At 48.9% G+C, this 24,254-nt stretch overlaps 1 protein-coding gene across 3 annotated transcripts in view; it reads right to left on the bottom strand.

The window, feature by feature from the left end:
* The window catches only part of Myo61F (unconventional myosin 61F), a 189,632-nt gene that overhangs the window by 21,677 nt on the left and 143,701 nt on the right, over positions 1-24,254 (bottom strand). For all 3 annotated transcript variants that reach the window (XM_075684971.1, XM_075684970.1, XM_075684969.1), the window contains exons 2-5: positions 9,455-9,583; positions 7,508-7,623; positions 2,180-2,378; positions 735-815 (exon numbers count right to left, since the gene is read on the bottom strand). In XM_075684971.1, the coding sequence (XP_075541086.1) occupies positions 735-815; positions 2,180-2,378; positions 7,508-7,623; positions 9,455-9,580 (522 nt within the window). In that variant the 5' untranslated portion in view covers positions 9,581-9,583. The remainder of the gene's footprint in view (positions 1-734; positions 816-2,179; positions 2,379-7,507; positions 7,624-9,454; positions 9,584-24,254) is intronic.

Here is a 24,254-nt window from a genome sequence, read left to right as displayed (position 1 = left end):
GTGTGTGCATCCTTTTACATGTGGAGCTCTATAGCTTACTGGTCACACGTGTGAAATGCAACTCCACAGCTTAACATTTTATGCCTTCGCTGCCTAATTGCTCATAGGGGCATCTGCCTGCCAACCTCCAGAACAAAAAAAAAGGGATAAATAAAGACAGAATCATGCTCTTTGCAGTCTTGAGTCATTTACTGTGGTTGGCAGTTAACGTTAACTTGTTTTCATTTGCGCTGCTTTTCTTACTGCTCATACAGAAGTTCAATCTTCACTATGTTGTTGGCAGTACGCTCAGTCTTGGTCCTGCATTAATTCCCTTATAGCTTCAAATTGTGACGACATGTCCCTCTGCCCTGCCTTCATTTATACCATTTCTTAAATTATTTAAGGAATTAAAATTGTCTCCCTTACTTGAAATTTCACAATTCAAATCTTCATATTTTCATTTTCTTGTACTTTCCTTTTCCCAAATCTTGCCTGTTTATCTTGTCCCATTTATTCATGATTACCGCTCAAGGCTGGCGGAATGGGTGAGACATATCGCAATATATCTGTTGCAGACAAACTCGTTTTTGAAGAAGTTAACTGTCGATAACTACAAAATGAAACTGACTTTCCTCGAAGAGATTTTACACAAAGCCCATTTATATTCACAAGGCCCAAGGTGCTTTTTTCCAGGTTGCAACTGACAGTGATGTACGCTTGAAGCTATGAAAAAAAAAAAAAAGTGAGCTCACCAAGTAGTCAAACTCGATGTCCATGTATTTGCCAAATCGGCTGGAATTGTCATTCCGGTTTGTCTTGGCATTGCCAAAAGCCTGCAAGAGATGTTCATAATGCATGTGTCAAGTAATTTCTTTTTTCCTCCTTTTAGTTCTCTCAAATGACAGTGCCTGAACGTCGAACGCTGTGCGAGTATTTATTTTTATTTATTTATTGAGTACCTGCATCGCCTTGGGAGGCATTACAGCAGAGGGGTACATACATATCTACATCAATTGACTCATTTCAACACACAAAGCGCGGTAAAACTTTTCATTACATTGTACACTAACAATATTTGACGGGAGAGCATTCCACTCCCTCGTGGTTCTATAAAAAAAAATTCATAACGCAAGGTGTCACCTTTGAAAGGAATTTCATGGAGTTTCAAGGCGCAATTCACTTTCGTTTCGCAACAAAAACAGACTGACAAACAAAAGAAGTAATCATCAATCTCAAAAAAAAAAAAAGAAAGAATGGTAATGTTCAGCAAGCGTGTTTTGCCGCAAACCACATGTGCTAACGGAGAAGTCAGCTTCTTCTTTCTCGTGAACACTGTTCTTGATTAGCTCTGATTATCTAAGCCAAACAATATGGCTGCAAAAGTCATTTAGTTTTCCTGAGAATGAATTTAAAGATTGATTGCGTTCCCGACTCATGACTTTCTACTGGCCACCCTACGTTTGTAACGTCAGAGACTACACCGCCACTGTCGCTGAAATCGCCGCTGTCTAGATCGGAAAATCTCTAAAAGCTCCCTGTGACGTCAGGAGACATCCGCGCTTCGCCTATTTGTCGTTAGCGTCACGTGTACTGCGTGTTTACATTATGGTAGTGCAGGATCTGACGTCATCGACTCATCGTGACGTCCCACGAAGCAGCTGCTCGTTTCGGTATTTATTTTAACGGTTATTTAAAAAAAATATTGAATTTCTAAGCAAAGTGAACCACCCTACCGGTGACAGGACTGTCAATGCCATCTGAACGTGACAATACCCTAGCATGGTTAAAAAAGAAACGCCGGAGTTGCCCTTTAAGGCGTCAACTCTCTACCGCATGGAAAAACGAATTAACTGTATGAAATTTCTATTTCGTCACCAATTACACTGAATCCAAGAACGAGTACGTTATACTTTGCTAAAGAACACTCGTTCAGTTTAGTTTTTAAGGGAAAAAAAAGAAAAAATATTTTTTTTTCAATGAAGACCGCGTAAATCGGTTTCCGCCGCAGTGCTCAGGTGCTGGCGGTGAAGCATCATTACTGAGGGATTGAGATAGGAAAGAGACCGACCATCAAGAGCTGTGAAAGCAGGAAAAAAGACAGAAGAAAAATAAACGGCATTGATCATAAAAGATTACGAACAGCGGTTACGGGGGAAAAGAGTGGAAGCCGAGAGTCGGCGGGGGAGTCAATCGTCACCTCGAGCACGGGGTTGGACTGCAGCAGCTTGTCCTTGACGCGTTCGACGGCGTCCGAGTGGTGGCTGGCGGCGGCCACGTAGTGCAGCACCTTCTTGGAGGCCTCGGTCTTGCCCGCGCCGCTCTCGCCCGAGATGAGGATGCACTGGTCGCGGCACTCCTCGTGCATGCTCGTGTAGGCGGCGTCGGATATGGCGAACCTGCACGACGACGAGGACGACGGCGATGAGTGGAGCGTCCCGGGCGCGCTTTGCTGCTTGCGCGCTCCTGGCTGACTGATGCTAGCGGAAACGCTCCTCGCACTCCGACGCGACGGCACAAGAAACAACGAGACCGACTGACCGAGTGATTGATTGATTGATTGACTGACTGACTGACTGACTGACTGACTGACTGACTGACTGACTGACTGACTGACTGACTGAGTGAGTGAGTGAGTGAGTGAGTGAGTGAGTGAGTGAGTGAGTGAGTGAGTGAGTGAGTGAGTGAGTGAGTGAGTGAGTGTGAGTGAGTGAGTGAGTGAGTGAGTGAGTGAGTGAGTGAGTGAGTGAGTGAGTGAGTGAGTGAGTGAGTGAGTGAGTGATACCTTCTCTTGCTAGGATAGTTGGCGTATTACGTTGACTTTTTGTTTACCCCGCCACACAACCCGACAATTAATTGACTCTTTTGTCTCTTTACATCTACGATACCTTGTTGTGTGGTTCAAAAAGAAAAGCATGGAGATCGGCCGACTGATTTGTTGGAATGAATGGTTGGATTAATGAAGTTGTTCCTCGATTAGATCAAGTAATCGACTGGCTTACTGGCTGCTTAGCTCTTCGATGTATTGAATCAATCAGTCAATCAATCAATGAACGTCAACCAACCAATCGATGCGATGATCGATTTTAATCCCCATAACTGTATGCAAAACTACTTTTTAACACCAACGTGGTGTTTAGAAGAGGTTTCGAAATACGTGAGCTAATTTTTTTTTTTTTTTAATGCATAGTACTGCGAAATGCGAGGCGCAGGATTGCGTGCAGACGACTGCAATCCAGCGCTGCGGATTTATATTGCGCATCACGACGAGGAACTTACAATTAAACAGACATCCCTCGCGTTTAATTTTATTCTCGCGCCACGTAGCCACAGCCCCCCTGAATGAATTAATGATTAATTCGCACCACTCAATTAGGAAATGGAGCCGAAACAGAAAAGTTACAATATTATAAGAACAAAGGTAGCGTGCAGCTTGAAGTCATAAACAATAATCTCAGCACCCCCCCCCCCCCATCGCTGGCAAGATAACACTAATCAAACGAGACACACAGGATCACAGATTTTTTTTTCTCTGACGGAATGCAACACATGTTGACGCGCTGTCAACGAGTGGCAAGGCCGGAACATCTTGAAATCGCTGCGCAATATTCACAGTGATCAAACCTGGATGCCACCGGCACAACGAGGGCCACGCCGACATTGCACCCACACGTGTTTAATGCGCACAACAGTTACCACGTGACGAACTATGCGTGCTTCACAGTAAACGTCGTAATTCTTGCTGCGGTAGAATCGTCGCGATTTTCACGAATCCTCTGTACCGTGCACGGCCAGCACGACACTAGCCACACAACATCGCACTGTTCCAAGCACTAAACGTGAGATTCGACAAAAAAACAAAAGTTGTGTACGGCCAATTAGCCGGTCACTGCACAAGCGTAGGGTCGCACATCCGCTGTTTGAGCGCACGGAGTATTGAACTATTTTATTACGCGGTTCTCGGGATTCGCATGTCGTAAAACTAAATCACACCCATAAGGACATTCTATGTCTAACTCGCACCGGCCTTTTTTTATTGGAGAGCTTTATGTTAGGGGACGCAAGCGGCTTGCTTGCGCAAGAACTAGGGGCGACGGTACTGCGCATGTGCAGACGCAGACATAGTGGTTTGCGCATGCGCAGTGCCGTGGCCCCAAGCCGCTTGCGTCCCCTAACCTAATACTCTCTATTGGCATCCTCCAAAGGCTTTCAAGAGCGAATTTTACATTACGCCGTAGAGTTGCCAACGGTGCCTCACATCGACGGACTGCATGCTGCCTCTCGACGAGCGCGACCACGTGTCGGCCATTACCGCGTGGCCGTGTCACCGCATTCTGAACTGCGTCAGGGACCGCGGATGCCCGCGAACGGCAAAAAATAGACCCTGCGGCAGCGCACATGCGGAGGTCTCGAACGCTGTTGACTTGTTTTCGACTTCCGCCGCAAAAGCTTCCGCCAGATGTCACGCGCTCTTTTTTCTCGATTCCTTTTTTTTTTTCCTTTTCGCGTGCGTACGGATGAGAGAAAGCCTGTGTGCGTGTGTGCCTGAGAGAGAGAGAGAGAGAGAGCAACAACGCAATAATAAAAAGAAAAGAGGCCGCACACGCATCAACGCGCTGTTCCAAAATGCGACGCGTACATGCATTAACGAGACACTAAAGAGCAACAGTAAATCCGTTGAGACTGGCTTATGGCATACCTTTTCAGAACTCTATTTCTGCGCATTTTATAAGAGCATGCTAATTGCTCTAATCATGAAAAACGGAGGCAGAAATTATTGTTGTTATTGTTGTTTGTTTGTGTGCGCGCGCGCGCGTGTGTGTGTGTGTGTGCGTGTGCGTGTGCGTGTGTGTGTGTGTGCGTGTGTGTTTAAGTTACACGCAGACAGAGCAGTGCCGTGCGCTACGGGTGACGTCGCCACTTTCAAAGTACTTCCTTTAGCTCATTTTTCCCTTTAGCTCGCAATGCGCTACTTATTTATCGATTAACAAACTTCTTGACGTCGCGGTCACGGGGGAAGCTGTAGTGCGGAAACTTCGAGGCGGCGTCGTGAGTAGTTATTCGGTCTTCCTTTCTTTCTTTTTTCTGGCTCACAAAGCTCTCCTCTCCTGATAAGAATGACCTTCACACTGTTACAATGCGACCACTACGATCACCGTCGCCAGCTACGACGACTGTATCCACCCGGTTTGCGACTCGGCCCTTTGCAAAGCGGTACTGTAGCCGCTGGTAGCCTTCATATACCGATGAAACCGGACTGATCCATCGCTGCTAAAACTAACTTTCCCCTCCCCTCAGTGACCCAATTATGCCGAAATGCAATCCATAATAAAGTCTTAACTCTCTTTCTCTCTCTCTCTCTCTCTCTCTCTCTCTCTCTCTCTCTCTCTCTCTCTCTCTCGATCGCTATTACAGAAAACTAACTTATACATACATCCTGATTTATTATTAAGTGTTTAGTTTCCCTTTAAGCTACAGCGGTACAGATCATCGGGTCAGGGTATACTTTTGATCAACATAGGCAATAAACTTACGAACTATATAATCAGCCCGTCCACCTTAAATACAGTAACCTATACTTACGACAGGTGACCCAGTTTATGCTATATCTATACTGTACCTCTTCGGCCTTCCCTATATGCAATGCCCGGGCGTTTAGAAGCACGTAATTGCAGCGAATGAGGCTGCGCGTAACGGCGGCGCGACAGACATCTCGAGAGATGCGCGATAACGGAGAGCTTTCCCCGACTGACCTATAGACCGCTGCGTTCGCCACCAGCTCACGCTGCAGGAATCTCGCCGCCTGTATTACTCTTGCTTCGCGCATTTCGCCCACTGATCAAAAAAGGCGAACTGGCAATGTCTCTATATACATCGCATCGTGTCGATAAGCACGTTCGCGGGACACACCGGCAGCGGAAACGGCACACACATATAGGTGCAGTCAGAAGCGGGTACGTATGAAAGAGTTAAGCGACAGCTACACGGACACCAAGCAGCGTTGTGAAGCCCACGCAGATAGCTGTTCGCTAGTTCCTTTTTGAAGTGCATAGCGGTATGGAAAAAGCTACCCGGAGAGCAAGTACGTTGCCAAAATGAAGAGTTGTTTATATCCGCGCTGTAACCTCTTCTGATGTAACGCCCAAGGGCAATGAGGGCTAAGTCGTTCTTAACTGAAGAAAGAAAGAAGAAAAAAATTCTGAGCCGAACTCGCGAAGCTATTCGTTGGTTCTTTGTGTTCTGTAATTACTTTCCTTATGTTACACGTATATATGACCGTCAGCTGCTCTATTTGTTTAGTGAGAAGGACAGAATGCTGGGCGAAATGGTACAGAATCGTGATGTTAAAAAGCACGAGCGTATGAAAAAAAAATGAAAAGAAGTAACGACAAAATACTTTGGAATGTGTGACGTCACACTGACGTAACAGCGCTGAGGTTTCGGCGAGAAAAAAGGAAAAGGAAAGTTCCACTTTCGTTTCGTTCAGTGATAATCAATCTAGCTTCTACCGCCAACATTACAGAAATTTTGATATTGTGTAATTGTGAAGGCGAAAGCCTTAAGTGGCTCGTTGCAATGGCTCATGCCCGAAAAAAGCGCCATCTAGTCCAGTGATGCAGGAAAAAAAAACGCTGATGCGAAAAATATCATCATCAGGAATGGGTCGCACCCCTGTAAGCAGGCAAAGATGCAATGGCTGAGTATTAATGAAGAAACGAAATAAAGAAAGAAAGAAAGAAAGATAGAAAGAAAGAAAGAAAGTAAGTAAGTAAGAAAGGGAGAACGAAAGATAAGAACGAAAGAACCTTTAGGCAGTGCATTATAGGAGCTCGCATGTGTCGTTGAGGAGGTCGACCTACAGCGCCTTACGTTTACTTCGCACTGCGGCTCGTTATGTCTGACCCCTCTGATCGTACAACTTAATGCATTACCACGTATGCTGCAGGCTTTCGCCTTCACGTGTCACAGGAGCGTAACACGCTGCCGAACCTTTTTCACTTCCCTTTTATTGCATACTGAACTAGATCTGTAAGTACGCTGATGACATTCCAATGCTTTGTCTTAGTTGTTGTCTGCTGACATAACTCTTTATTTATTGCTCTGTGTTCCCCTCACGGAATGCTCCTTCGGAAGCCCTGTGACGTACTGTAAATGAAAAAGAGAAATGAAACAAAAGAAGAAGAAAGTTTCTGAACATACATTAGTCGAAAGAATATTTAACCTGGCAAAACTGATTCAGTGTTGCTCTTTGTAGCGCACGCCCCTTTTTAAACTTTTCAGTCCTCCAGAGTCCACCTGAACGCAAGAGGCGTCATTCAAGTTGGTTCAGCACTGACCACACGAACGCTAAGAAAAAGGATCATTCGACCACTGCTGAACTTATTTGAACAAAGAGTGAACCGGAAGTCTCAATCTTTGACGGTTCTGCGCCAGAGGCGGTACCCCATAACTTCAAACACAAACAACAACAAAAAAAACGCACAAACGCGTGCACACAAAGAAGGCGTGCCAGGGCGACGTGACTCACACGTGCGGCGGCAGTTCGTAGAAGTTCGCGTTCCGGTAGAGGTTGACGTAGTCGTCGCTGTAGATGTCGACGCGCCGATACGGGTTCACCGAGACCAGCACGGGCCCGATGTAGGTCTGCGGGAAGGAGAAGAAGAAGACTGGGGTGAGAGCGAGTGCGCATGCGCAGATAGGGCGATTCAGCTAGGCCATGCGAAGCGACATAGGGTGCCTCAACAGAGAGCTTTAGTTTAGGAGACGCAAGCGGCCTGCGTACGCAGGAACTAGGGGCCATGGTACTGCGCATGCGCTGACACAGACGTAGGGGTCGGCGCATGCGCAGTGCCGCCGCGCCTAGTTCTTGCGTACACAGGCCGCTTGCGTTCCCTAAGCTAAAAGCTCTCTAATGTCGTACTCCCCCGCCAATCCGGAGCGAAGGAGGAGGTGCACGCATTGAGGCACCTTATAGAGTAAAACAGGTGCCACCGATATGGTCGCATTTGCGCGTCAAGCTGCCGTTGCGTTGTGCAAACATTCACGCCTGGCAAATTTGGAACGTATACGACAAACGCCGTAAGAAAGCAATAACGGGAAAACTGGACCTATAGAACGCGCTCCGTCACGAGACATCGCGTTACATGTTTTTTTTTTCTTTTTAACTTATTTAACGGTTCTTTCACTTTCGTTTAAGCGCCGCTGCCAGTGAGCATTCGGAGATTGTTTACAGCGCTTAACCACTTCAACAGAACTGACACAATGTTGGGATATACGTCGCACGCATTGAATAAAATGTGCCGTCGCTTATACAAAGAATAAGGGAAACAGGTAACGTTGTCCTTGTGGAAAAGCAGGACGAGAGCCGGACCAACCTAGGCCTGCTACAACAAGCCCTATGCATGAACGGCTAGTTGTTGGGCACCGATTGTGTAGGGCTTGGAGACTACCCATTCTTAGTGAAATTTCCTACCACCCTCTTCTTTTTATCTTTATAATTCCCACAAAGCGTTAGCCACGACTATCATAGGCGTGCGCGGAAATTTTCATTTAAGGAAGACCCAAACTATGTTGCAGCCTCTTATCTCTCTCTCTCTCTCTCTCTCTCTCTCTCTCTCTCTCTCTCTCTCTCTCTCTCTCTCTCTCTCTCTCTCTCTCTCTTCCCTTCCGCCCCACTTCGTCCAACTTTTGTTTTCGCGTGCTTACAGCCAGGGGATTTTGGCGGACATTCTAAGAACAGACGTTAAAGGCAACCGCAGATTAGAACAGTTATTATTTATTCAGTAATACCTTATCACACATGTACACAGTTTTGCGCTGTAAGCTATTCTGCAAAGTATTTTGCTTCCTTGTAGCACAAACAACAAAGACACTTTAAACAGTTGCATCTTGCTAGAACTAGACAGCAAGCTCCACAAAAGACTTGCATTGTGCTTTTCAAGGCACTAGACATTACCAGCTCAGGATGATAAGAAACACGAATAATCTGAGCCAAGATACTAGCATCTTCCCGTCCTATCCTTACGTATTTAAACTAAATGGGGGTAGCCAACCGGTTAACCTCCCCGCCTTTCATTTACAATTTGCTGTCTCTCTCTAAACTAAATGCCTGCGTTCTTTCAAGTACAATGCTGAGTCATCGAAGCACAGCTGGCAGACAGCGAAATCTCGCGCTCGACAAACGAAAATTGCGACAATCGTGGAAGGCGCTCACGGGACACATGGAACTAATGAACGACTGCGCACGCGATTGCGCACTGTAGGAGGTGGGGGCTTGGGGGCATGACCTCTCTGGTACTCCCCCCCCCCCGCCTCTTCCTCCAAAGCGCATACCTGCGACGACTCGTCATAAATGGGTGGTCCGCATGCACTCCCGCAGCGCGCGCCCTTTGTAATAAACAGTGCCCCACCCCCACCCCCCCCAAAAAAAAGAGAGAGAAAAAGGAAACGCGCGGCCTCCTTGCGCGTGACTCACGTAGATGAGGTCCTCGGTGAAGCGCTTCCGGAGGTTCTCCACGAAGGCCTGCTCGCTCTCGAAGTCCTCGAGCAGCACGAAGTCCTGCACCCCGACCCGGTCACGGGAGTGCAGGGCGTTCTCCATCGCCTGCGTTCACAGATAAATGTGCTCGGTGTGAGGAATAATAATAATAATAATAATAATAATAATAATAATAATAATAATAATAATAATAATAATAATAATAATAATAATAATAATAATAATAATAATAATAATAATAATAATAATGATGATGATGATGATGATGATGATGATGATGATGATGATGATGATGATGATGATGATCTGGGTAAGTCGTCGCGCTCGGCCGTCGCTACCCGCTCTCACCTCTTATACCGTACTACCCACACTCTATGCGCGCTCGCGGAGGCTGTAGAAATTACCGCCTGCCTATCACTCCGTTAACGCCCTCTCCCGGCGATTTCCAGCTAACTACGTATCGAGTAAACCGTACCTACTTGGTCGGCTTTAACCTCTGCTGAGCTCGACGTTATTCACAGCCGGCGCCCACCCACCGTGCGCACAACTAGCGCATTCCGAGGCACAAGGAAACCGTATGATATCAACCAGTATGTTAAAATGCGCTCGTGCTCGTGACGTAAAATTTTAATGACACCTTAGCCGAGCAAGAGGCTTGACTTGCTACCGCAGGTTCAATATATAACGTGAAATCAAAGTAATCGAGAAAAAGGGAGAGGGAGAGAACGCACACATACACTAGCACGAAAACTCGAAAGGACCAGTTATTTATACACAGCCCTGCAACCCCCCCCCCCCCCCGAGTCCGACGACTCCACGAAAACGCGTGCAGGCGTCCTTATCTAATATGCATCTAACCACCCGGCGCCAGCGACTAACCGTCTCCCTTCGCTGGGCATGCCCGTTCGAATCGGTTAGTCTAAAGGAGCCCCCTTATTGCCCGTTCTGCGCATAACCTGCAAAACCACGCTTCTCCCTCTTAATTTGAACCGGAATATGAGACAACGCTGTTTGATTTCCTACACATATCGCCAACACCCTATATCTCGTAGCGTTATTCCGGTAATTGTTCCTTTCATCGGCCGTGGCGTGGTCCATATCTATACAATCAAACTCAACGACATACGCAGAAAAAAGAAGAAAATAGCCGTGGCGATTTAGCGGTAAATGCTAGAGAAACGCGTTAGCGTTACGTCACGCCTCTTTCGGTTCCCGGGTGTTTAAACCGTGTTCACCACATTGCAAAGTCCTGCTCAGGCGCTCACTCGTCAACACGTCCTGCGTCGTCGAGGAGCGAAGTGCAACTTACGATGGTCATGCTCCGCGCCACCTCCATTTGCATATGTACACACGTATACGCGCATATACGCGCTCTTCTAAGCTTTCCAGTCCGCCCTCGGCCTCTACCACGTGACCGGCTTCGCACACTTCACACTCGTACACTTGCACTTTGACACTCCTGACGCTAACGCGTTAAAAGAAAAAGACAACGAAAACAACGCTTCAAAAAAAAAGAAAAGAAAAGCTGGAATGACGCACCTGGGGAGAGCTGCACAAATTCCGTTAAGCAGATCGTTACCAAAGAAACGCTACTCGGAGACGACGGTACGATTTGTCAGGTCCATTCGTGCCGCTTTGTTCACACACGTATACGTGTACGCGGGTAAAACGAGGGCCGCTACGAACGTCGTCGGACCGGTTTCTGACAGTGATACATGCGGTGAAACAACTGTCACGTAAACGCACACGCCCCTGTGCCAACGACTCGGAACTATACACGCGTGCCCGCTGGCGTAAAAATAGGCATTACGTCCGAGCCCGAGGAAGTTACCGTGCCCGCTTCGTCACATATCGCGTATGCGGTCGAATGAATCCCCGGTCCACGTTATACAGCGAACAGTACGGACACGTGCCCCAGCTTGTGAGTTGGCGACTCTGACACAAAGCGGCGTGTAATACACCGATTTGCTAATGGGCCGTGAAAATTCGTCACTGTATGTAAGTTGGTTTTAAAAGGGGCAAGGAGACCAACACGCAAACATGTGAGGTGTGCGAATTCTCGACCGCGTAAACGGGTGAGGCATAGCGAAGTACAATAAAGTTGTTTCCATGCAATAAAGTTTTTGCATAGCGAAGCAGCGCCACATAGTACAACATAGGTTCCAGTAAGTGGAACGTATTTCAGGTGGAAACTATACGCGGAACGATATGTCCTCGAGTGTCAGCTCTTCCTTCGGCGGATGTTCTCGCTTCTCTATTATAGTGCAATGTGTAGGTTCCATCTAAGCAACTCTGACATTCTTTCAAATATATGTTCCACTTAGTGCAACTTACATATGTGAAACGAGGGGAGTAGCGAAGTAGCAATAGTAACGGTGATTTAAGCCTGACGAACGAGGCCGGCATTTTCTCCGCGGACTTGAACGGCTCTTGCGAGGCGTTTCTTCTATAGATCCTCAGTTTCTCTTTCAATACAAAAGCTTCGGCTTGGACGCAACCGCAGAAAGAGTTCGATGCCATTCATTCATTCATTCATTCATTCATTCATTCATTCATTCATTCATTCATTCATTCATTCATTCGTCAATAACGGCCGAGTTTAACTGCTTTATATCGTAGCCCGGGCGAAAGAAACGACCGCTGATCACGCGGAAACGGTGGAACACACAGGCCGATCTTTTGCTTGTCGCGTATATTTTATAACGTTCTGTTTGTCTGTCTATGTTTCCGTTCGAAACCGCACGGCCGTGTTGGTTATGGGCGGCCGTGGCTTTCTGCCGCCCAGCGCGATCGAGGTCGCGGCTTCGTTCCCAGACAGCGGCGGCCGCATTCCTATGGCAGCGGAATCCCCAAAATGCCTGCGTATACTGAGATTTGTACTTTACGGAAGACCTGATGTTATGTGACTAGCGTGCATCTTATTATTTTTCCGCGTATGTCAAAGCTAAAGGCTAGTCAACGCTAACGACTAGTCAACATTTAACTTCCGTGAGTTGTCTATTAGCTTTATGCGGTCGTGATTAACGAAAATCGAGTCCCTCGGCCTCCCCCTTCTCTCGCTCACACACACACACACACACACACATATATATATATATATATATCAAATTTTCAGCCGTATGCTTCCTCGCTTCGGAGCCGCCTTACCGCCCTTTCTCTGTAAGTGCGAAGTATGGCGTACGGCTACTCGGACTCTTCATGAAAACAGGTTCAAAAGTTAGTTATTTTTCTCCGCAGCCTCCCACTCTCAATTCCTCTTTGTTTGTTTGTTTCTTTATTATTTCTTTCTTTCGTTCTTTCTTTTTCTTTTCTACGCGGCTGTGTGTAATCCCCTGAGAAGCATTATTTACTCAGGCAGAAAATTGGTGGAACCGTGAAGGGGGGGACGGGGGTCTTTTAATGAATGGAAGGTTGCCCTCGCAACCACTTGCGAGCGACCGTTGACTTTGCAAGAAGAAAAATGGCGGAGGCGGTGGCATTGAGTGAACGGTCACGGTTTAGGCATGGGTCGTTTGCCTACATACACTGACAACTCTGGTGGTGCGACCCGCAAATAGCGGCGCTTTGCCGCCGTTCCCAATCGTCCCGCACCCTCAAGACAGCGGCCCAAAAGCGCAGAAGGAGCGAGAATGAGAGTCCTTGACACGAAAACGAGTTTTGCAGTACGAGAGCGAACCCAAGACGCCCAACGGGCGGGTAGGCCTCGATTAACCATTAACGCGCGCCGGACCGTGCAACCGTAACGCTGCAGCCACTGTTTACACGCACAAAATAGAGCGATCAAGGCTATAGAACGGTGCGCTACCAGGCTGCGCTATATAGCCCTCAGGTTTCTTTGGAGGCGTCGTTAACCCTTTCTTTCTTTGCAGAGGTTCTTCTGTTTCGCAAAGGTCGTTGGGACCATTCGCACGATTTAGTCACGCCTGAGCGCACTCTGGGAAAGCCGAATGCGCTGAGAAATAATGCTGTATAGCTCCGCCTCAAGGACTTCTACGTATATAACGTAACACGCGACACTCGCGCTGGTATAATCTCTCCTCAATTCCCTTCCCCACGCATGCAGAGTAGCATGTCGGCGATGTCTGTACGCCGGCTAAAATCTCTGCCTTTCATTAAAGGTCTCTCTCTCTCTCTCTCTCTCTCTCTCTCTCTCTCTCTCTCGCCCTGCGCTGTGCGATGGTTGTGTATGAACAGCCTTTTATTTATTTTTTGCCCGATTCACCCATCGGTTGGTGCAGTGAATAGCGGGCGCACTTTGAATTTAACGATCCGCGGTAAAAACGCGTGGAGGCCGCGATTGATACCTTGGCTCGTTGTTGCTCCTGTATATACGGACGTCCATATATCACTTAACCAGCGATATGGCTGGCAGATAAGGGCCTTAAACGTTTCATCTGCGCACACTGGTCCACTAATGCGCGGTTTCGCTGTCGTAATGCGCGATCCGAGCGCAAGAGAGTCGGGGTGTAGGGAGAAAGTAGAGCGCGCAGTTTATACGAAACAATTCTGAAGGAGCCATGAAGTTCTTAGGTCTGAGATAATATAGATAACACGTTATTGATGATCACGAGCGCACACGGAGATCGAGCATTTTTCTGTTTCTTCTTCTTAATCTCGAGCACGTGTTGCAAAATCCAACCGTCCCATGGCCGGACATTTTAAACCTCGTTCCGGGCTTTTGGTGTACACTGCAAGTCACTGCAGAAATTCGATTAAAGTTGCCGTGGCTTAAATGTCCTGGGAGAATTTAAGCGCAAATGTGTAGTTCTCCAAGGCACTGCGGTTGCCGCGTCGAGGTCTGTAAGCTTCCCATGTTTCCAAGTTATTCTGTCTATACTGCAGTTCGTGTAGACTTCTCAACGGGCCGCAGTTTGAAATAAGTCAGAATATGAGTGAGTGAGTGAGTGAGTGAGTGAGTGAGTGAGTGAGTGAGTGAGTGAGTGAGTGAGTGAGTGAGTGAGTGAGTGAGTGAGTGAGTGAGTGAGTGAGTGAGTGAGCGAGCGAGTTGGGGAGATGGAGCCGAAGTCTGGATCACGTAGGAGTTATCGCTGCGTCTCCTTCACCTCTCGCTCGACGGTGCAGCGCCGCCGGCATAGCGATGGCGACATTGCACGGAAAACACCCTCGTATATCGTGCGTTTTATGACCACGCCTCGGTTTTCAGTATTTATCGCCTTCACTCGGCGTATCGGCACCGTTCCCTATGCCAGTCGGCTACTGCGTGTATGCCCCGAACTACATCGCGTCTCGCTGTAGTCCTCAGCGTCTCGCCAACCTGCTCCTCGCCCGTGTGTACGTACAATATAGCACGAGCGCTGTGCCCTGCATTCGCTTCAACGTTCTCTTACGCATGCACGAATGCTTGCCACTCTCGCTCACTGCGTGCTCTCGGCTGTACGCATGTCCATCAATAAGTGCTATGTGCGGGCGCATAAAGTGCACGTATTATCTGCTGATGGTATACGTTCGACGCCGTCTGTGCTGAAGCATGGATGAAGGTCCATATATAGCGAACAACGGCGAACGCCGAAATTGGTGTGTGTGTGCGTGTGTGCGTGTGTGCGTGCGTGCGTGCGTGCGTGCGTGCGTGTGTGTGTGTGTGTGTGTGTGTGTGTGTGTGTGTGTGTGTGTGTGTGTGTGTGTGTGTGTGTGTGTGTGTGTGTGTGTGTGTGTGTGTGTGTGTGTGTGTGTGTGTGTGTGTGTGTGTGTGTGTGTGTGTGTGCGCGTGCGCGTGTGCGCGCGAGAGAGAGAGAGAGAGAGATAGATAGATAGATAGATAGATAGATAGATAGATAGATAGATAGATAGATAGATAGATAGATAGATAGATAGATAGATAGATAGAGAGAGAGAGAGAGAGAGAGAGAGAGAGAGAGAGAGAGAGAGAGAGAGAGAGAGACGTGCACCATCAATAAGCAAGAAGTCCGGTTTGTCCCAGGCTCCAGTTTTGCAGCAGAAACAACCTCTCCTCGGATACACGCGCACATGCGAATCGCCAGAGACGTTCGCCCGCGTTTCACAGACGATAAAGCTGCCGAACGGCATACATTTCCGCCATCTCTTTTATGGAGGCAAAGCTCGGTATTATGACCGTTTATCGACGGAGCATCTAAACGGCTCTCGTGCATTCTTTCGGCGCATCGCCTTCCTTTTTTTTTTTTTCCGCCAGATAAATCTCCGCTCGCGTTTATGCGCGTCTACAGAAACTCGCGTCACGAGGGCAGTTTATTTAACGACCCACTTTCTCACGCGCACACTGACCGCGATAACGCTGAATGTATATAGCACAAAACTCGCCATGAAACGACGCTTCTGGCGGCTTCCTATTAAGAAGAAGAAAAAAGAAAGAAAAGAAACTACGCACACAGAAAGACACACGCATGCGCGTTCGCGCACGCGCGCAGGAGTGCTTGCAAGAAAGCCGGACTCGTTTTTCTTTTTTTTTTTCTTGCACATCTGGCTGGCCATAGCCGGCGTCCAGTGGCGCTTGCAATTCCTATTCACCGTGCGCGATGGCTCCGAGTCCGCTGCTCGGCTTCCCTGCCGTGCAGTAGTGTATCGCGCGGAAAGCACAGACCCGGGGAGTCAAGCGAGACACGTACGTACTCCCTTCCCTTCCAGGCGTGATAATCCTGCATCCTAATGATAATCTTAATTTTTTTTTCTTGCAAGGTGCACTGCGCGCGCGTGCGTGTGTATCCATATGAATGCACTGCACACAGTTTAACGAACTCCAGACAGCGCAGTGAACTCCGTGGCTCCCGTCAGCCAATGAGCGCGTAACGAGAACGGGTTACATGTTTCGGAGAAAGGTACACAAGACACGCCTTATACCTTTCGCCGTTAATCCGTCCGCGGTATCCTTCCTTCCGTTCAACCAGCGTGGCGCGGAGGATTAGCGGCGGATAAATGGGCGAGCCTTTCCGCTGGATATCACTCCCGACTGGCTAGTGCAACTCGCAGCCTACGCCGTACTGCACACAACTCGTGAGACGCAGTACAAGGCGCGCGCGCGGCGCGTCTGACAGGTGCGGTGCGGTGTGGGCGTCGTGGCGCGTGTGTGTGGCCTGCAATATATACCTCGCACTGCGCCGCGCCAGGCCGCACGCTGTCAGCAACAAATCAGCGAATGTAGGCCGCGAAACACACGAGCCGGCGTATAGGTTGCGAGAAACGGAATACACAGCCAAAAAAGGCCCACGAGTTCACAACATCGTGCACGGATTGAATTAAGTACACGCTCCGGCCAGCTCTAACAGCGCGCGGTGTCATCACACACGTCGCCGGCTTATTGTGGCGCTTGGAAGCCCGCTTCTCACTTTTCTCTCTCTCTCTCTCTCTCTCTCTCTCTCTCTCTCTCTCTCTCTCTCTCTGTGAATTCGGTATGTTTTCAAAGGAAATAATAATGCACGTAGTGAGATGTCCGACATACATCTCGTTTTAAGCCTCAAACGTCACACTACAGTTGGTCACTAACTAATTTTCACCAACCATAGGGTTCTTCATGACGCGTAACTAAATCCACACGTGCGCGAGCGCTCTTGCAATCCGATCCCGTCGGAATGCGGACACGGCGGCCGCGGGAGTCGAACCCGGCCCTTACCTCACGCTCAGCAGCAGTATATACGCCACGGCGACTAAAAGCACAGACGCAGGTAAACGCTGCAAGTCCTATACGGCTACACATCTGTTTATACTATATATACATGAGAGCTCCGGTAATGTATACGACGAGGGGGGGGGAGAAGGTCAGACCACGAGGTTTTCTTAGGCGCGTTACCGAAAGCAGAACCATCAACGTCAAAGCGCGCGAGGCCATTGAGGTTACGAAAAAAAAAAAGAAAGAGAAAAGGAAGCGTTTCCGAGTTTCGTGCGCCGTTTTACGGCAGCAAACAAGCGATGCGCGCTGCTTCACGATGGCAGGCGCGCCGGAAACGACGCCGCTGTGTGTTGCATCGGGGAGCGAACCGCAAGCCCACGCAACTGCGTCGTTTGTGGCACGTCTTCGCCGGCGCACGCTAAAACCGTGCAACGCGAGACGGTCCGAGAGATGGGGGTGACCAACCACACGAAGCGCATTTCCGACGCATTTATACGGCGCCCAGCGCGTCAAAGCGCCCGATATCACACCACGGGGGGAAAATAAAACACCGGGGAACGCGGGAGATTGGAAATTCAAGACGACGAGCGAAACGAGAGCGAGGTAACAAGCGGGAGCCAACGTTTCGACAGGTAGAGAGACTCGTCGCCTTGAAGAAAAGACAAGTCCACATGTCGAAACGTTTGGCTCCCGCTTCTTACCTTGTTCTCGTTTTGCTCGTCGTATATCACATCGCGCGATATATGGCCACGCATCTCCCCACCGTTCGCACCCCTCCACAGACCTCGCATAGTGTCTTTTTCTTTCTTTCTTTATTTTTACTGAAATAAAGCTTATTTCCTCCCTCCTCCTCCTCCTCCATGGTTCTTTACTAGCCACCATAGCCGGGCGCTGGGCAACAACGGCACTTAACAACGCAGTACAAGCGAGTCGTAGACGAAAACTTCACTGCGCCTTCGTAAAGCAAGCATCGACGTAGAAACGACAAGCTCTAGTTTGCGAACGAAATTTGGCAGTCAATTTCTGCGCTACCACGTTTGCCATGGACAATGGACATACGAGCGGAAGAAGACGAGAAAAAAATAATCAAGAACAAAAGACAAGCACAACTAAAACACGTGGGGTCAGTCCCGAGGCAGGTTTTTGTGTCCGTGTCTCTTCCAAGCTGTTTCCCCTCGAACGCTTCGCAACAACTTGTCCGAAATTGACTTTACTCTAAGCTGCATGTCCTAGCGCCTCTGTGATACACTCCATGCCGTAGCACGTTTATAGGAGTGTCTACCGCTTGATTTCACTCGGAAATATACGTGAGAACCAGCACAGCTGATAATAAGTAAGGCGCAAGTTGGAGAGAAAAGGAAGGTAAAGAAAGCGGGAAAGGATGTAAGAAAGAAAGAAAGAAAGAAAGAAAGAAAGAAAGAAAGAAAGAAAGAAAGAAAGAAAGAAAACAAGCTCGTCTTTATCGGCAATATGAAAATACATTTTAATTATTTGCGCATAACGCGTTTTCAATCGATCAATCATTCGTTGACGGATGCTGGTCCCGCACCTTGCACATCGCTGCACAGTACAGTTTAAGCGAGACAGCGTACGTATGGAGCCTCGGTTTCTTTTAACCGTGGAAGCACTAACAGCCGGGAGATGGTTGGGTGCCCAGACGGGTATAAGGTGCGCAAAAAAAAAAAGAAAGAAAAAAGGAAAGAGAAAGGGAAATAGAAAAGGAAGAAAACAGAAACGAGACCAAAGAGCTTGGAAGGCGGCCAAGGAGGCCACGTGCGAGTTCCTTTATCATCTAGCAAACAGGGCTTCCTTCCGGCACTACTGACTGGGGTAGAATACCAGCGGGCAGCCGTAACATACACTACACATATGCACTCGCACTATGTTCGGCAGCTGCCCCGCCACCCGTTTCGCCAATTAAAGAAAGCGAGGTGTTGCGGGCAGGCTCGCGCGCACACATCTATCTATCTATCTATCTATCTATCTATCTATCTATCTATCTATCTATCTATCTATCTATCTATCTATGTCCGTCTTCCAGACAGACAGACAGACAGACAGACAGACAGACAGACAGACAGACAGACAGACAGACAGACAGACAGACAGACAGACAGACAGACAGACAGACAGACAGACAGACAGACAGACAGACAGACAGACAGACAGACAGACAGACAGACAGACAGACAGACAGACAGACAGACAGACAGACAGACAGACAGACAGACAGACAGACAGACAGACAGACAGACAGACAGACAGACAGACAGACAGACAGACAGACAGACAGACAGACAGACAGACAGACAGACAGACAGACAGACAGACAGACAGACAGACAGACAGACAGACAGACAGACAGACAGACAGACAGACAGACAGACAGACAGACAGACAGACAGACAGACAGACAGACAGACAGACAGACAGACAGACAGACAGACAGACAGACAGACAGACAGACAGACAGACAGACAGACAGACAGACAGACAGACAGACAGACAGACAGACAGACAGACAGACAGACAGACAGACAGACAGACAGACAGACAGACAGACAGACAGACAGACAGACAGACAGACAGACAGACAGACAGACAGACAGACAGACAGACAGACAGACAGACAGACAGACAGACAGACAGACAGACAGACAGACAGACAGACAGACAGACAGACAGACAGACAGACAGACAGACAGACAGACAGACAGACAGACAGACAGACAGATAGATAGATAATCTCAATCTTCGCCCAATACGCTCCAAACAAGTGTTGCACCGACATGAAGTACCGTAACGCAAGAGGAATGGACCTCCAGCCCCGCCAATCGTTTGCTCCATACCGCAAATACGACCCACGCTACGCGTGTGCGCGTCAAATAAGGGGGAGCAGTCGCCCGCGCAACTAACTCGACCGGCAGGCGCGGGTGCATGATGCATTGGACGGCGCGGGCCATCTTTCAATGTATTCGCCGCCGAGGTCGAGCGAAGTGTCGCGCTCGTGCGCCGCCGTGGAGAGAAGGCCCCAGCAAATCCGGGCTCGTTTAGCGTAGAGTGGTGGCTCGCCGCGGTTTCAGCGCTATTACAAGAGCGTGGCCAATGAAGGAGTCGGGACTTGTGCTCTCCGGAGCAGCAGCCGCGTCGTTTCCACATGCTCAGGTTTCAAGTTTTGGTGATATGGGAGGCCGTTATCCCGATAGCGTTCACACAGGCCACTGGATCGCAAGATAGCGCAGTAACGTACGCTTGCGCGGGCTTCTCGTGTGATGATACAAGTCCCGTCGATGCTGTAGAATTCTGCTGATTCTCATGCGTAATATGCCCTGAAGAAATGTGTCATATTTCTTAGGCTAGTGCCCGCAGTACAGTGCACGGAGACGATCACTCTACGTTGTGCTCAACCAGTTGAACGAACGCGGCCTCGATCCGTCGGAATAAATCTGTAACCGTATTTACAAAAAAAAAAAAAAAAAAAAATCTTACGCTAAGAATTATTCGAAAGAGGTATATGCAGTCAATCTTTAAGCTGGACATATCAATAGCGAAGGCAACCGGCCAATCCCAAACAAAACTAGCGGACGAAAAAAAGGTTTGTGAATGCGGGCCCTGAAGCAGCCGCACAATCAACGGAGCACGGCCGCTCCGGTGGATACTATCCGTGCAGACGTTTCTTTTCCTGCACGCGACTCTTACCACAGAGGGCGTGGCAGAGGCGAATAAGAATTAATGAGGCACGCGAGCCGATCGGCACTCGCTCGCAATCAGACGCGCGACATGCCGCTCGTTATGCGAAAGATACATGGAGCTAAAGAAAACGCTGCAATCAGCGGGGAAATAAAAGATAAGCATAAGAGCTATGCAAGACTTAGACCACGGCGACGGTCCTTCCGAACGAGGCGCCTTTGCGTGCTATACATAGTATGCACGTACGTCATTCAAGGATACTCCGCGACTTCCGGTTTACGGCGGCGCCATCTCGGGGAAACTATAGACGACCGCACGCCAAGTTTCATCCTAGACGCCAGCGCTCGTTTCTCCCCTGGCGGAGCGATTTCATCTCCAACGGGTGTAAGTTTCCGTCGCCGCTTCCCTTCGCGGTCGCGCCCGCGTTCAGTTCGCGCTGCGCGCGAAACGTCTCTTGTTTGCGACGGCGCCTTTCGAATAACCGAAAATTATTATTGTGTTGTTAACTGTCACGACAGCAATGTGAACATGATATGGTTGATGCCACCAGTGAAATTCTGCCGATTCACAAGAAAATGGTACGAAAGAAGCAGACGACAGACATGGATTACTGCGGTGCGCCGAGCGAAGTAAACAACTGGCAAACGAAGCGAGCTCGTTCATTGATCACTCCTGAGTGTATGACGGTTTCTATATGTAACTCACGTGAATTTAATAATTACTCGGTACATAATCCTTTTATTCATATAAAAACTTTAAGTTCAACGAGCGCTTGTCCTGTCTTCTATCTCGTGTTTCGTTTGTGTGTGCGCTGCCCAAGAATGGAAACCACGTCTGTTGTATGCGCTAGCAGTGGCCGAAGTTCACGCGTGCCGAGAAATTGAATATGTGCATGATGCATTGAACATGACCGGAGTTCATTCCCGCTTCACCACTGCACCGATCGATCGGGTTACTGGACAATACGCACCCGCGTCTTGGTCGCGCCGGCATTGCTGAAGCAGGAATGATTAATAATACTGTCAACTTCCGTCTCTTGAGTACTGTTAAAAAATGGCCAAGCTGTCTACATTGCTGCCTCTATTCCATATTGTAGGAGACGTACTAGTTAAAGTTGTGTGCGCATGTCGTACTTGTGCTATGCAGCGATATATCTTGTTTATTTCCGCACAGTGTCGATAGAAGTCCGTTGTCGCCATCAGATACAACACGGATTTGTAGCAAACATAATGTGAGAAACTGCAAAAATGACTTTAGCTTGTAGGTGCCGTATGTATGTGCCGCATCGTATGTGCTGACGATTTTTCCGGCGGCACATACGATGTCGTTTCCAATTACCTGCTCAGCGTCACTTACATGGTTAAGCAGACGCTGCCCTTTCGCCGCATTGCAGCCATAAAAATAATCGTCAAGCGTACCGACCTTAATTCTTAACGGCAAATATAGCGTGTGCAGTTTGTTTCACACTAAGGGGAAAACTCAGAACGTATTGCATCGCGATGCGGCAAGCAATGGAGTCGTGCGGCGGCAGCAGCTCGAGCAGGCGCACACGCTTGAGGGGCGGTGTCGTGATCTGCGTCGTCTGCTACGGCGGCGCGCGCTGGCCGCATTTTCGGGAAGCGTGGTACTGTCAGGGGCAGTGCACCGATTTCATCGGTACTGCGAGAACTGAGCTGATATTCTTTACTAAACGTTGTGCGTCGCCAAACTCTGATCCTTCATTGGCGATAATGGAGTTCCACAAACTTCTTTTGACAGCATGGTTCATTTGTTCTTTCGAAAGGCCGGAGTACTGAGCGTGTGCACGTATATTTCTTCACTGTGTGTGTGCTACCGTAATGAGCAGCGACAAAACGCACCAAGATGTGCGCGCAACGTGCTCAGTCTTTGTTTGGCTCGAAAGGAAAACGGCACTCAACAATGGGAGTCGAACACGATGAAACAAACGGATACGATTAAATGAAAGTTTTAGGTTCAGACAATGAGCTGGAAGTGATTTTTCTCGACAACCATTCGCTACACCAGACAGACCCTGCCCGCCGGTGGGGAATTGGACACGTCACGCTCGGAACTTCAGTTAGTATCTCGTCATGTCCCCAGCGGCAGCGATGACAGCGCTCATCCTGGAAGGCAGTGAAGTGTAGAATGATTTGATCAGGGATGTGTTCATTCGCAGCACGTCTCAGTCACTGACGATGGTGGATCGAAGCCTATCCTCGGGCGACTGATAGAGGGGATGTTGCGCCAGCGATACTTTCAACGAGCCCCAGACATATTAAATGATGTTGGCGCCCGGGGATTGAGGCGGCCGCTCCAAGAGAGTGACTGCGCGCTCTTCTAGCAGTTCTTGCACAGCACGAGCTGTGTGGATCGGCGTCCTATCGCGTTAGAATATATAGTCGCCTTCCAGAAACGGGCCGTCAAGAATGTATGGAATCAGTACGTCGTCTATGACTGCTCTGCAGCGATGAACTTACATTCGAGGCGTATCAGTGGGCGTCGCGCAACGCTTAGCAAAGAATACCGGCTCATTTCACGCAGTAACGATGTGATCGGCGCCCTGCACCTGACAGTAGAACGTTTCCCGACAATGCGGCCAGCGCGCGCCGCCGTAGCAGACGGCGCCGTTCAAGATCCCGCCCCTCGAGCACCTGCGCGAGCTGCTGCCGCTGCCTGACTCAAGCGCTCGCCGCATCGCGATGCAATGCGCTTCGAGTTTTCCCCTAAATGTGAAACAGACTGTACACCGCCTTTCGAAGGAAATGTCCACGCGCACACACGTAGGCACACACCGCGCGTGGCACGAAACGTGCCCAAACACGCGCAGTGCAGGAGGAAATCAAGGCGGCGCGAACGAGAGACGGGAGAGGGGTACCACCCGCTAATAGAATTTTGCTTCGCATGCGGCGCTCTCAACGCCGGCGCAGCAGCGCCGCTCTCGGTGCCGTTCTTGTCTATAGGCCTATGCGCGCGCCTGTTGATAAGGTTCCCCAAGATGGCGGAAGGTAGCGGAAGCACACGACAACAGCGGATGTGACGTACGTGCATACTATGTATACTTTTGTTATATATCGGCTGTTGCATGCCGGGAAGCGTGCTGCGCAGGAGCTCGAGCTCAAATTCCAACAGGCTTTCCAAGTGTGTCCACCTGATGGTAGATGTACACCGCTTACGTGTATACGATGCACCCATAACGTCGTAAACGCGAAATGCAGTATATTTTACCCGCCGCGCATCACAACTATGTACAACCGATGGCAGTATCATTAATACCGTTATCCTTACGTTAACAACGTACAAGTGTCGATTGTACACAGTGAAACGAACGTACGCCTGCACGTTCACACAGACCGTAATAGGTTGAAGAGGAAGGAGACTTAAAACGACGCTAAAAAAAGGCGATACGCGAGCGGCCACATAAGTGAAAACCACAAGTGTCATCCGCAATGGTGATAGCTGGCATAAACAAAACAAGGACGACAACCA

Source organism: Dermacentor variabilis, chromosome 3 (genome assembly GCF_050947875.1).
Source record: "Dermacentor variabilis isolate Ectoservices chromosome 3, ASM5094787v1, whole genome shotgun sequence".
In the NCBI taxonomy this organism is placed as follows: domain Eukaryota; kingdom Metazoa; phylum Arthropoda; class Arachnida; order Ixodida; family Ixodidae; genus Dermacentor; species Dermacentor variabilis.
This window is presented reverse-complemented; position numbering and strand designations above follow the sequence as displayed.